The sequence below is a fragment of the Schistocerca serialis genome, chromosome 10 (assembly GCF_023864345.2).
Source record: "Schistocerca serialis cubense isolate TAMUIC-IGC-003099 chromosome 10, iqSchSeri2.2, whole genome shotgun sequence".
Taxonomy (NCBI): domain Eukaryota; kingdom Metazoa; phylum Arthropoda; class Insecta; order Orthoptera; family Acrididae; genus Schistocerca; species Schistocerca serialis.
The window spans coordinates 244,997,957-245,011,424 of NC_064647.1; the positions used below are offsets into that span (position 1 = coordinate 244,997,957).

At 46.8% G+C, this 13,468-nt stretch overlaps 1 protein-coding gene across 1 annotated transcript in view; it reads left to right on the forward strand.

The window, feature by feature from the left end:
- Positions 1-13,468, forward strand: part of LOC126424725 (GILT-like protein 1) — a 47,862-nt gene that overhangs the window by 10,220 nt on the left and 24,174 nt on the right. Inside the window, exons 2-3 of the mRNA XM_050087445.1 lie at positions 443-592; positions 10,742-10,915. Coding sequence (XP_049943402.1) covers positions 443-592; positions 10,742-10,915 — 324 coding nt within the window. The remainder of the gene's footprint in view (positions 1-442; positions 593-10,741; positions 10,916-13,468) is intronic.

Genomic DNA, 13,468 nt, shown 5'->3' on the forward strand with positions numbered 1-13,468 from the left:
TCTGTTCAGATCCAACTGCCCAACACTACAATAGCGAATATTCCAACAATGCAAACCAGCCACAGACTTCACACAGCACAGTCAGTGATTTTCATACAGAGCGCTACGTGGCGTTACCAACATAAGAACCTAAACAGCCTACTTACGACAGGTAACTACAAATAAAAAATTGTACTCGATAAATAAACCTGTAGCAACCGGAATGCCAACACGGAAAATAAAAATGCTACTACCTTTGGCACCAACTTAATACGTATGTCAGCAGATCAATACGTAACACACGAGGCACCTAAAAGCTTTCATTTTTTTTCACGTTTAGAGGAAGGTGCTAATAAAGTAACTGACATCTCTTCGCTGGCGTTTGATTGCTGTCTGGAAACCGTTACACCGTCCTTCAGCGTTGCTGTTGTTGCTATTCTGTCACTGCCTTTTTTTTTTCCAGGGCGTGGACTGCGAGCCGGTGCTGGCGACCGTCTACTACGAGGCCAAGTGCCCCTACTCTCGCGACTTCGTGGTCCAGCAGCTGCTGCCCGCCGTCCTGAGGGACCCGGAGCTGGTGCGGCCGGTGCTCGTGCCTTTCGGGAAGGCAAACGTGAGTCTCAGCTCCTCTCCAACTTACTTACGTTGCTGCCGACATTTGGCACAGCATGTGAATGTTGTTACGGCACGTGCGTTTGTTCAGCACTAAAAAAAAGCACTCCGTCTTCAGGCCACAAGTGGCCCATCGGGACCATCCGACCGCCGTGTCATCCTAAGATGAGGATGCGGATAGGAGGGGCGTGTGGTCAGCACACCGCTCTCCCGGTCGTTATGATGGGTTTCTTTGACCGGAGCCACTACTATTCGGTCGAGTAGTTCCTCAGTTGGCTTCACGAGGGTTTGTTCAGCGACTGCACTTTATAAACATCACCGCTGCAGCGGTGTCGTCGACGTCTCCGTTCATGCGCAAGTTCTGTACAGGGGGCGGACTAAAATATGGCAGTGCGTTACCCTGTCTGTAGGAAAACTATTGGCATTCAAAACAGCTTCTCAGAATGAATATATACAGGTAACGTATATCATTCTCCTCGGGTCTGCAGCCGGATCGTGAAGTCATCTTGACACAGTGTTTCGGCAGTGCATCTGGCCACCATCATCAGGTGAGTAACCTGGTGCACCAACTCCCGCAACTGAACTGCGAGCGGCGGCTCCTTTGTACGCCGCGTAAGGCCAACAGCGCGTGCGCAAGAAATCGTCGTTAACTGCCCTCTAGCAGAAGTGAACATATACCTCCCCAGTGGAGGAAACTGCCAAAGGCGGCAAATCACTATAAAAAACTATTCTGATGGCTGAATCAAAGACCACTGATTTTTTTATGTATCATAAAACGGGACACCAAATCTCACTTAAATGCTAACTATTGTCTCTAAGGTTGTCAGATAGTCGGACTGCAGTGGATGCTTTTCAAAGACAATTGCAATAGCGATACGTGGGGGGCAACAGTTTCTCTCTCTTGATGCAACATTTTGAGTCCCTCGGTAAGTGGTGCTTGTAAATAATTGTATATATATATATATATATATATATATATATATATATACACACTCCTGGAAATTGAAATAAGAACACCGTGAATTCATTGTCCCAGGAAGGGGAAACTTTATTGACACATTCCTGGGGTCAGATACATCACATGATCACACTGACAGAACCACAGGCACATAGACACAGGCAACAGAGCATGCACAATGTCGGCACTAGTACAGTGTATATCCACCTTTCGCAGCAATGCAGGCTGCTATTCTCCCATGGAGACGATCGTAGAGATGCTGGATGTAGTCCTGTGGAACGGCTTGCCATGCCATTTCCACCTGGCGCCTCAGTTGGACCAGCGTTCGTGCTGGACGTGCAGACCGCGTGAGACGACGCTTCATCCAGTCCCAAACATGCTCAATGGGGGACAGATCCGGAGATCTTGCTGGCCAGGGTAGTTGACTTACACCTTCTAGAGCACGTTGGGTGGCACGGGATACATGCGGACGTGCATTGTCCTGTTGGAACAGCAAGTTCCCTTGCCGGTCTAGGAATGGTAGAACGATGGGTTCGATGACGGTTTGGATGTACCGTGCACTATTCAGTGTCCCCTCGACGATCACCAGTGGTGTACGGCCAGTGTAGGAGATCGCTCCCCACACCATGATGCCGGCTGTTGGCCCTGTGTGCCTCGGTCGTATGCAGTCCTGATTGTGGCGCTCACCTGCACGGCGCCAAACACGCATACGACCATCATTGGCACCAAGGCAGAAGCGACTCTCATCGCTGAAGACGACACGTCTCCATTCGTCCCTCCATTCACGCCTGTCGCGACACCACTGGAGGCGGGCTGCACGATGTTGGGGCGTGAGCGGAAGACGGCCTAACGGTGTGCGGGACCGTAGCCCAGCTTCATGGGGACGGTTGCGAATGGTCCTCGCCGATACCCCAGGAGCAACAGTGTCCCTAATTTGCTGGGAAGTGGCGGTGCGGTCCTCTACGGCACTGCGTAGGATCCTACGGTCTTGGCGTGCATCCGTGCGTCGCTGCGGTCCGGTCCCAGGTCGACGGGCACGTGCACCTTCCGCCGACCACTGGCGACAACATCGATGTACTGTGGAGACCTCACGCCCCACGTGTTGAGCAATTCGGCGGTACGTCCACCCGGCCTCCCGCATGCCCACTATACGCCCTCGCTCAAAGTCCGTCAACTGCACATACGGTTCACGTCCACGCTGTCGCGGCATGCTACCAGTGTTAAAGACTGCGATGGAGCTCCGTATGCCACGGCAAACTGGCTGACACTGACGGCGGCGGTGCACAAATGCTGCGCAGCTAGCGCCATTCGACGGCCAACACCGCGGTTCCTGGTGTGTCCGCTGGGCCGTGCGTGTGATCATTGCTTGTACAGCCCTCTCGCAGTGTCCGGAGCAAGTATGGTGGGTCTGACACATCGTTGTCAATGTGTTCTTTTTTCCATTTCCAGGAGTATATATATATATATATATATATATATATATATATATATATATATATTATTTTGGTTTTTATACAATTTTTGTTGAACTGAATTGAGATAGATGAAAATATTTAAAAATCAGTGAATATATTTAAACCATGATAAGGTGGCATGGGACATATACTTTGAGAATTTCGTCACCGTAGGAAGGAGGTTCGTGGGCTACGTTATTTCTGAGCTAAAATGAGATAAATACTGAAAATACTGTTTACATATAATGTTGAAATTTTAGGGTAATGGATTAAACAAATAATGAAATAACAATAGCGTTAATCATAACTATAATTACTGAAGTGCAATATGCTGCTTACACTGGGAATACAATATTAATCTCTAGTGATATGTTGATTATCCGCACGTCGGTATCTCGTCCGTGCATCTCGTCCGTGCACAGTGGAAATTTCCTTATATAATTACTAGTATGCGCGAGTATGCGCCTTGCAGTACGCAGTGACTTTTTATAAAATTAAAGAGTTTAAATTAGAGCGGCCAGTCTAACGCGCGAGGCTCTCCCTCGACTCCATTCCAGAACAGATAACAGAAGAAGTAATTAACAAAAGACTAGACACCCTTTCTGTGTCTCACCAGCAATCACATGCGACCGCGCACAAGATGACTTGCATTGGCTTTCATGCTTTGTTAAACAGGGTTCTCTGATTAAATAAAAATATATTTACACGCTATGCCTAAAAATGTGCCTTTAAACGCTCTGCCACAGCAGGTTTCTGAGGCTGAAACAAACGTCTGTGGCGTTGGTAGTCAACACATCGAACCTGGATGGTATGAACTGTTTGACCAGCGCACACTCCGCTGCAGAGTGAAAAATGTCATTCTGGAAACATCCCCCAGGCTGTGGCTAAGCCTTGTCTCCGCAGTATCCTTTCTTTCAGGAGTGCTGGTTCTGTAAGGAGAGCTTCTGTAAAGTTTGGAAGGTAGGAGACGAGGTACTGGCAGAAGTAAAGCTGTGAGGACGGGGCGTGAGTCGTGCTTGGGTAGCTCAGCTGGTAGAGCACTTACCCGCGAAAGGCAAAGGTCGCTAGTTCGAGTCTCAGTCCGGCACACAGTTTTAATCTGCCAGGAAGTTTCATATCAGTGCACACTACGCTGCAGAGAGAGAATCTCATTCTGTTTTACCAGTATAAGTTTTCACACAATGCCAGGGGATTTTGTACACACCGGGAGTCATCAAGCCGGAGTAATTCGTAACTGATGCAAGGAACGCTCTAATCTTGGCTGGAAGTGGTAAACACTTTTGACCTCATCCTGGCATCACGTTTACGATGAAGGTTGAAAGGAATGGGAAACTTGAGTTTGTAGACGTCTTGGCTTACAGAAAGCATGATGGGACAATGAGATATACTGTTTATCGGAAACCCACGCACAGGGACCGTTGCCTGAATACGTCCATCGTTCGGGGACTTTGGCAAGAAAAGCTGATGCCATTTCAAACGCAGAAAACTTCACACAAGAGCTGGATCATCTTAAATTTGTGTCCAAGCAGAATGGCCATACAGTTTCTAGTTTGGACCTTCGCAGGAACCATTGGAAGATAGACGTAAATCGGTGACTTTTCTACTTTTTACTAGGAGCATATCTTCGATAATAGGCAGAGTTTTAAAAAGATATGTCTTTTTCGGCCGCGAGGCAAAATTAGAGCGCTCCTTGGCCCAGTAAAGGATGACTGGGGACTGAAGAAGCCCTGTGTGTACGAAACCTCTTGCCATTGCGGGAAAGCTTACATTGGTGAGACATTCTATGGTGTCACGGGCAGTGCTGCAAAATGGTTCAAGTCATACCTCGCTAACAGGAAACAGAGGGTGTCAGTGCAAGGGACTAGTGAATTAAGTAATCAGTCATCATCAGAATGGGAAGAAATTACATGTGGTGTCCCACAAGGCTCCATCTTAGGGACATTGCTTTTTCTTCTGTACATTAATAATCTCTCATCAGTTACACTGCCAGAAGCAGAGTTCGTTTTGTTTGTAGGGGACAGAAGTATTGCAATAAATAGTATGTCGAGTGTAGTTAGAAATACCTGCTAATGATATTTTCATGGATATTAATAAATGGTTTAAAGCCAACTCATTGACATTAAACTTCGAAAAGACTCACTACATGCAATTCAGAACCTGTAAAAGGTTTCCACCCAGCATATGCATAAAGTTTGAAGAAGAGCAGATAGAAGAGGTTGACAGTCTTAAATTCCTGGGATTACAGTTTGATAATAAATTCAGTTGGGAGGAGCACACCACAGAACTGCAGAAACACCTTAACAAATCGGTATTTGCAATTCGAGTGTTAGCAGGCATAGGCGACATAAAAATGAAAAAGCTTGCATACTTTGCCTACTTTCATTCCATAATGTCATATGGTAAAATTTTTTTGGGGTAACTCTTCAAGTCAAACGAAAGTTTTCAGAGTCCAAAAGCGTGTAATACGTATTATTTGTGGAGTAAATTCACGGACGTCATGTAGAAACCTCTTCAAAGAACTGGGTATACTAACCACTGCCTCTCAGTATATTTACTCCTTAATGAAATTTGTCCTAAATAATATATCTCTTTTTCCAACAAGCAGCTCAGTTAATACATACAATACCAGGAATAAAAGTGATCTGCACAAAGACTTAAAAGCACTTACTTTAGTTCAAAAAGGGGTCCACTACTCAGGAACACTCATCTTCAATAATTTGCCAGCAAACATAAAAAATTTAGTTACAAATAAACATCAGTTTAAAAGAAGCCTGAAAGACTTACTAGTGGCCAACTCTTTCCACTCCATTGACGAATTTTTTAATAGAAACAAATGATGTATTGCATATATTCATACTATTAGTATTGTTATTTCAGATTTAAAAAAATGACATGTTCCACATCCACGAGGATCTCCTCAACACGGATCTAAGGAACGAAAACCTAATGTAATATAATCTAACTCCAACCATTGAGAACCGATGTGTTTAGAACCATCGCCACACCACTTTGTTTCAGCCTGAGAAACGTGCAGTGGCAGAGCATTGTCTTACCGACGGACGCAAAAAGTTGCACCAAGAGAGACAGAGGTTGCTGCTGCGTCTCGCTATTGGAAATGTTTTTTTAAAAGAATCCACTGAAAATTCACTATCTGACAATCTCATAAGTAAAGACGTGTTACCCAGCAAGTAAGATTTGAAACCCTATTTTATCAAACATTAAAAAAAAAGTAGAGTTCAGTTATCAGAATAGTTTTTGATAGTGATTAACCGATTACTCCAGTTGCCACCTCTGGGAAGGTGGCGGGGGGAGGGGGGGCTATACGTTCATCAGTCCTAGAGGGCCGTTAACGACCATCTCTCGCGCTCCCGCTGTTGGCCATAGGCGGCGTATGAAAGACAGCCGCAGTTCGCTGTCCGAATAATTCAGTTTCGGGGAGTTCGTGCCACAGCCTATTCATCTGAAGATGGCGACCAGGTGGACCGCGGAAAGAATATTTCAAGATGATTTCATGATCCGACTGCAGAAATGAACAGATTATTATCAGTTATTATGCCGGGAAAGCCAACGTTATCGCAACAGGTCATGTACATATGCTGCTCTCTTATTGCAAAATGATAGCTGGTTCAGGTAATGTTGATGAAGGTGGACAGTGATCACGCTCCACAGTAGACGCAGAGGCTCAACAGTATTGAGATCTGGTGGGTGTGGTCGCCACGGGAGACGCGACAACTCACCCCCGTGCCCACATAACGAGTCCTGTCGTCTTGGAACCCAGCGTCACCATTGGGGAAACAAACATCATACCATGGGTGCAACGAAAATGGCGACAACAGTCGCCGGCAGTAGTACGAGCCTGCAGAGTAGCCACGGCGCTGCCCACATCACGGCCGAACCCCTGACGCCGTTCACTCTTGCGACGTAAACTCGACCAGAAGTTGGAAACACTGAGCAACGAGGCTCATCCGACCAGATGACTTTCTTTCAAAGCCCAACTTTTGGTGTTCCCGTACCACGTTTCCCTAGTGCGCCCATTTGCATCACTGATGATTGGTTTTGGAATACCAGCTCCCCTAGCAAGTGCAACAGTCACTCATTTGCAGCTGTTGTCCTCGTCATGTTTCGTCCCAGCCACCTGTAACGACAGTCCGCTACAATCACTCAACACACACTCTTCAGTTGAAACCTCCGGGCAGAGAGGCCGTGGTCGATGTATAAAATTCCCACCTGACGTTTCGTCTCCATCTGCGGGAGACATCTTTTGAGGTCGTCCGCCTACTGCCACTGAGGCTGCAGGTACTCTCGCATTTATAGAGCGCATAGAGGGCACCACCATTCGTCACGTGATGCCGACGGTCTGCCTATCTTTGGAAGGCATCATCATTCTCGATTAAGAGTAATCGATTGTCATTCTGCTGGCGCAACGTCGACATCCATATTTTGTCCAACTTTAAAACTTCCTCTTTTCTATTAAAATTTTTATGGTGTCTGTGAATTTAGAGTTCTGGGCCAGATATTTTGATAAGGTATGACGGTCGTAGTTGTTGTATGGTTCGTGCACAGTTCTTTTCACAGATGCACGATTACTCTACAAACCTTTTGCCTGACGCCATTTGCACTACTCTTTTAAACCGAGAGTACACCACTGAAGATGGTCATGATGAACTGGAAACTTGTCAAACGTCGTCCTCCCCGGAAAATGGCATCGGGAATATTAAAGGCAGACTTAGGATAGTGAAGGTGATACCCTACCTGGACCAAACGGCGTGAGAGGCTGCCGCCCCTACTTACACCCATTTATGGCTAGAGGGCGATTCGTTCGACAACGCAGTTTCTCAATTACGTGTCGTGAGTCGGTGAAATAAAGAGGCCACTAGTGTTTCTGGCATTATTTTGGACGAATGCGATCGCGCACTGAACCGTGATTTATTGTCAAAGAACATTCTTAAGAATTTATTTTATTTACTAGCGATTCATCAAGAACATTAACACATTTAATCACATTATGTAAGCATGGAAGTAGTTGCCAGGAGTAATTGATGAAATCATAACCAAATTCCTTTTAACAAATGGGAATTTTATTCAGTTTAATACTGCCGAAAAGCAGGTTTAAAATTATAATCAGAAAGCACCCTCTACATATCAAAGTTACAAATTACTCAGAGGCAGAAAGAAACAAGTTTTGACTGAATGAGCTTTCGGGCAGAGAACATTGCCGCTCCCTTTTGACACGGCCGTAGTTAGGGCCGCTCACAACAGCCTCTGAAAGACTAGACTGCTGCAAATATGCAACGCACCAGATAACTTTAAACTAAGAGTTTTAACAATTTACACATGCACACAAACTATGCACCCCCCGTAGGAGGGATACAAATGATACAAAACCCTAACAATTAAAATATTAACCTTGCCACCGAAGGTGCAACTTGATTTTAACTTCTAAGAAATGTCTTACGGTGAAAGGGTGGCAACTTTATATACTAAAATGAAATGAAATCTTATATAAAATTCGGAGTAGGTATTAAAATCCATGGAGAAGAAATAAAAACGTTGAGGTTCGCCGATGACAAAAAAATGTTCAAATGGCTCTGAGCACTATGGGACTTAACATCTGAGTTCATCAGTCCCCCAGAACTTAGAACTACTTAAACCTAACTAACCTAAGGACATCACACACATCCATGCCCAAGGCAGGATTCGAACCTGCGACCGTAGCAGTCGCGCGGTTCCGGACTGCAGCGCCTAAACCGCGTGGCCACCGCGGTCAGCTCGCCGATGACATTGTAATTCTGTCAGAGACAGCAAAGGACTTGGAAGAGCAGTTGAACGGAACGGACAGTCTCTTGAAAGGAGGATATAAGATGAACATCAACAAAAGCAAAACGAGGATAATGAAATGTAGTCGAATTAAGTCGGGTGATGCTGAGGGAATTAGCTTAGGAAATGAGACACTTAAAGTAGTAAAGGAGTTTTGCTATTTGGGGAACAAAATAACTGATGATGGTCGAAGTAGAGAGGATATAAAATATAGACTGGCAATGGCAAAGAATGCGTTTCTGAAGAACAGAAATTTGTTAACATCGAGTATAGATTTAAGTGTGACGAAGTCGTTTCTGAAAGTATTTGTATGGAGCGTAGCCATGTATGGAAGTGAAACATGGACGATAAATAGTTTGGACAAGAAGAGAATAGAAGCTTTCGAAATGTGGTGCTACAGAAGAATGCTGAAGATTAGGTGGGTAGATCACATAACTAATGAGGAGCTATTGACTAGAATTGGGGAGAAGAGGAGTTCGTGGCACAACTTGACAAGAAGAAGGGACCGGTTGGTAGGACATGTTCTGAGGCATCAGGGGATGACAAATTTAGCACTGGAGGGCAGCGTGGAGGGTAAAAATAGTAGAGGGAGACCAAGAGATGAATACACTAAGCAGATTCACAAGGATGTATGTTGCAGTAAGCACTGGGAGATGAAGAAGCTTGCACAGGATAGAGTAGCATGGAGAGCTGCATCAAACCAGTCTCAACAACAACAACAACATATAAAATTCTACAAGGTTGGCCAAACAATAGTTAAGATGCTCTACAGTTTACAGATGCCGCCTCTCAAGATCATAGGCAATAATATCAGTTTCCAAAGATCAAAACATATTTCAGGTACTAGGCCGTTACACCCCAAGCAATAAATTCGTTAACACACCAAATCCGACAAACACGACAGAGGCAGCTACTGACGTACGGTAGATTGATAGGGAGATTACCGAGCAACCCGAACCGCAGGTTGCTCTAACCTGCCCCTACTCCACAAGGAAAAAACGGACCACCCAACTCATAAATAACCACCTTCCCGCGGTTGGGCAAACGGAGAATAATGGCGGGACGACCCCGAAGCATAACGGCTGGTGGCCTCACCAAGAAACCAAGTAGAATTTAACAAGAGTAAATCAAACATATCACCAATCACTTAACTTCTAATAAACTGCGATTACTCGAGAAGACCTGGCGCAGCACCCCCGAATCGCTCTCCCGAACCGTCCGCTGCCAGCCGCTCCAACGGACGCAGGAAGGCGCGCCGATCTCCCGTCTCACGGCGTCGCAGCTCGCACCGGCCAGACCGATGTCGTGGTTTGACTCCTGTTGCTCTCGTGTCGACCGCGAAGCCACTACCCCTCGCTATACGGCGCGGCCCACTGGACTCACGTGGGGACCTCACATGCGGCGACGCTCAAGGCGGACAAGTCATCTTGTGTCTCAGTGCGCGACCGACCAACCGACCGATCCAACCGCCAATGACCATTGCCTGAGCAAACTCGAACAGACTGGCGGCCTAACACATACTAGCACTCCGAACGACCGACAGACACTAACCGCCTCACCAATGCGGACGAGAGGCAGACCCAGACTAACTTGGCTGACCAACTGACCAGACTCGCCCAGACTCAGACTGACTGACTCAGACTCACAGACTGACCGACTGGCGAGCTCATAGCGCCCCTTAAATCCACGTGAACAGGCAACTTTTCCCCTCTCCCACCAGAGGGAGACACCAAAGCTGCGATTGCCACAGCGGCGCCACCTCCAGAAACGGAGGGCGACTGCTTCACACTACGCGCTGCGGCGCGCTCTTCAAAACAACAAATTTTACCACGGCTCACGCACTGTTTTCGTCCTCCTCTTGTTTTCGGACAACCTCGACTTTGGGTGCGGCTAGACGCGTGCAGCTCGCTCTGGTTTCCAGGTAACTGCGACCCCGGAGGGCTACGACTTCACGTGCCAGCACGGACCAACCGAGTGCCTGGGGAACCGGCTGCACGCCTGCGGCATCGCCCTGGCCTCCAGCCGCACGCTGCAGGTGTCGTACGCCGCCTGCCTCATCAGTAACTACACCGACGTCCAGGCCGCCGCCCAAGAGGTACGTCCGTTCAGAAACTGTTCAGAAAGGTTCTGGACTTTGCAGCCGGCCGTCGTTAGCTTCCAGCCACGATATTTCGACTGGACAACTGCCAGCCATCCTCATCCTCGAAGACTGACGGAGGCGCTTTTTTTTTTTTTCTTTATTGAATTTCAATTCCCCCCGAAGGGGGAGGGCTGGCAGCAGCTTAGTACGCTGCTCTACAGCCTACAGACTTTTTTGAAAAACGGAAGAAGAAAAGAAACAAGAAAAACAGGCGATAAAAACGGTGACTTAAAGTGTAAAATGGCGGAAAAATGCGGAAAGTTAAAACAGAAAGCAAAGGGGTTGGCAACGTTAATAAAATACACAGGAATCAGACAAGTAACATAGTAGACACACAATTAAAAAAACATGGCGACAGTCTGGTTTCTGTTCGCAAGAGATAAAAAAATCGCACCCAGCGACAGTATGATGGCCGTTCGCAACACTTCCCAAACGACACAACACGGAACACTCACTGTAAAACACTGCACGAAAATGGTGGCACAAAGATGTCACTCCCGAGCTAAAGGCAGATGGGGGTGGGGGACCTGGAGGAAGGGGGAAAACATGGAGGGAGGAGAGGAAAAAACTAAAAGGGGGGGAACCAAGGAGGGAGAGGACTCATAAGGGGGGAGAGGGGCAGGGAAGATGCGAGAGGGAATGAGAAGAGGCAGAGGAGGGAAATGCAAAAGGATTCGGGGGAGAGAAGGGGGCAGAGGGGGGGGGGGAGATGGGGAAAGAAGATGATGGAAGGGGGGGGGGAGAGGGAGCCCGGGAAACGGACAGAAAGGACAGAGAAAAGGAGGGGGAGTGAGGATCAGAGTTGACAGGAGGGATAAATGGAGGGAGAGAGGGCATCATCCGGGAGGGGGAGTTGATGGAAGCCACCTTGGGAAAGGAGATGTAGGGTGTAGAGATGGAGGGTAGGGGGGACACAACAGTGAAGGTGTGGCAGGGGGCGGGGGTGGGAGAAGAGAGGACAGGAGCAACCATGGGGGTGAGGGGGATCGAGGCGGCGGGAGGTGTAGAGGATGCGGATATGTTTGAGGAACGAGCAGATAGGGGAAAGGAATGAAGTCATAGAGGATCCGTGTGGGGGACGGGAGGCATATACGGAAGGTGAGGCAGACTGCATGACGCTCGAGGATTTGGAGGGACTTATAGAATTTGGGGGGGGGGGGGCAGATATCCAGGCGGGACTGGCATAACAGAGGATGGGACGGATTAAGGATTTGTAGGTGTGTAGGATGGTAGAGGGGTGCAACCCCCGTGTCCGGCCAGAGAGGAGTTTGAGGAGTCGGAGGCGGTTGTGGGCTTTGGATGACAGACGCCATCCGTTCCGCAATATATGGCGTGTAGCGAGTATTCCGCGCATGCGTCAAAATCATATTGACAGACGAACCACACCGCCCGCCGGCAGCGCCCTCGCTGGTGAAGCTGCAGAACTCTGCTGCCTTCGGCGTTGTCAACTGCCGCGGCCATCGGAGTACTCTGACGTCTTCGTCTGGAGCATATAAAACTTCTGTCTGCTACTGCTATACCATAACCTTAAAGTTGGAGGCAGGTCGTGAAACAAAAACTATCTTGTTAAAGTATTTATGGTATAAAGCAACAGAGCAGTGAGAGGAATTTTATTATGTTGACCGTGTTGTACCTAACGGAGGTGGCTTATCGGAAGTGAAAGTCAGAATTACGTAAATATTTAAACAGTAACAAACAATATTTTACTTATCTACACTGTTCAAAGAGTAAGGAAAACGGTCACCAGCCAAATTAGGCAAGAGAATTATCGACATTCTTGTTTAAGAAAATAAGTATGAGTAACTTTAACGGACAAACACAACCCATATTTTGCCACGCGTGAGTGCAATGAACTCTGGCACCTGCATATGTTCACGTTAAAAAAAATGCTAACAGTTATAAGATAACACGGCTATATATACAATATTATAGTACTCCGTTACAGTGATTGCGCAATATGGTGGCGATTGCATGTTGGTAGGTGGATTTGCAAGTGGAATTGCTGGACTCTGTCATTTCTTGGTGGCGATGATAGATACCAATTTCAGAAAAATTCCAGCTCTTCATCCATCCATCCGAGGCATTGTAAAGCGTCAGGAAAAGCCTCTCTCGAAACCACCACAATATACAACTTTTACATGGGCAGTTCACAGTTTGGTAGCTCGTCCCCGACTGACTCTTGTTCCACCTTTTCTACCTAGGCCAACCACAATTAGCGCACGCTACACAGTTCCGTTCCCGAGGGGAACCACACTACCTCTTACATACAAAATAACTAAGAATCCTAAGTGAAGGTCAGCAGTTTACATAACAGCAAACAATCATTTTAAACAAAACATATCATTTGCACATATAGGTATTTGTAAACAAAATTATTTAAACAAATACCAAATATATACAGTAAGTTTTGTCTCCCTCCAGTTGGGACAAAGAATTTAAATGACAGATATACTACATTGCATAGAATGAAACCATGACATCACAGTTTTAACAAAGAAAGGAGTATAC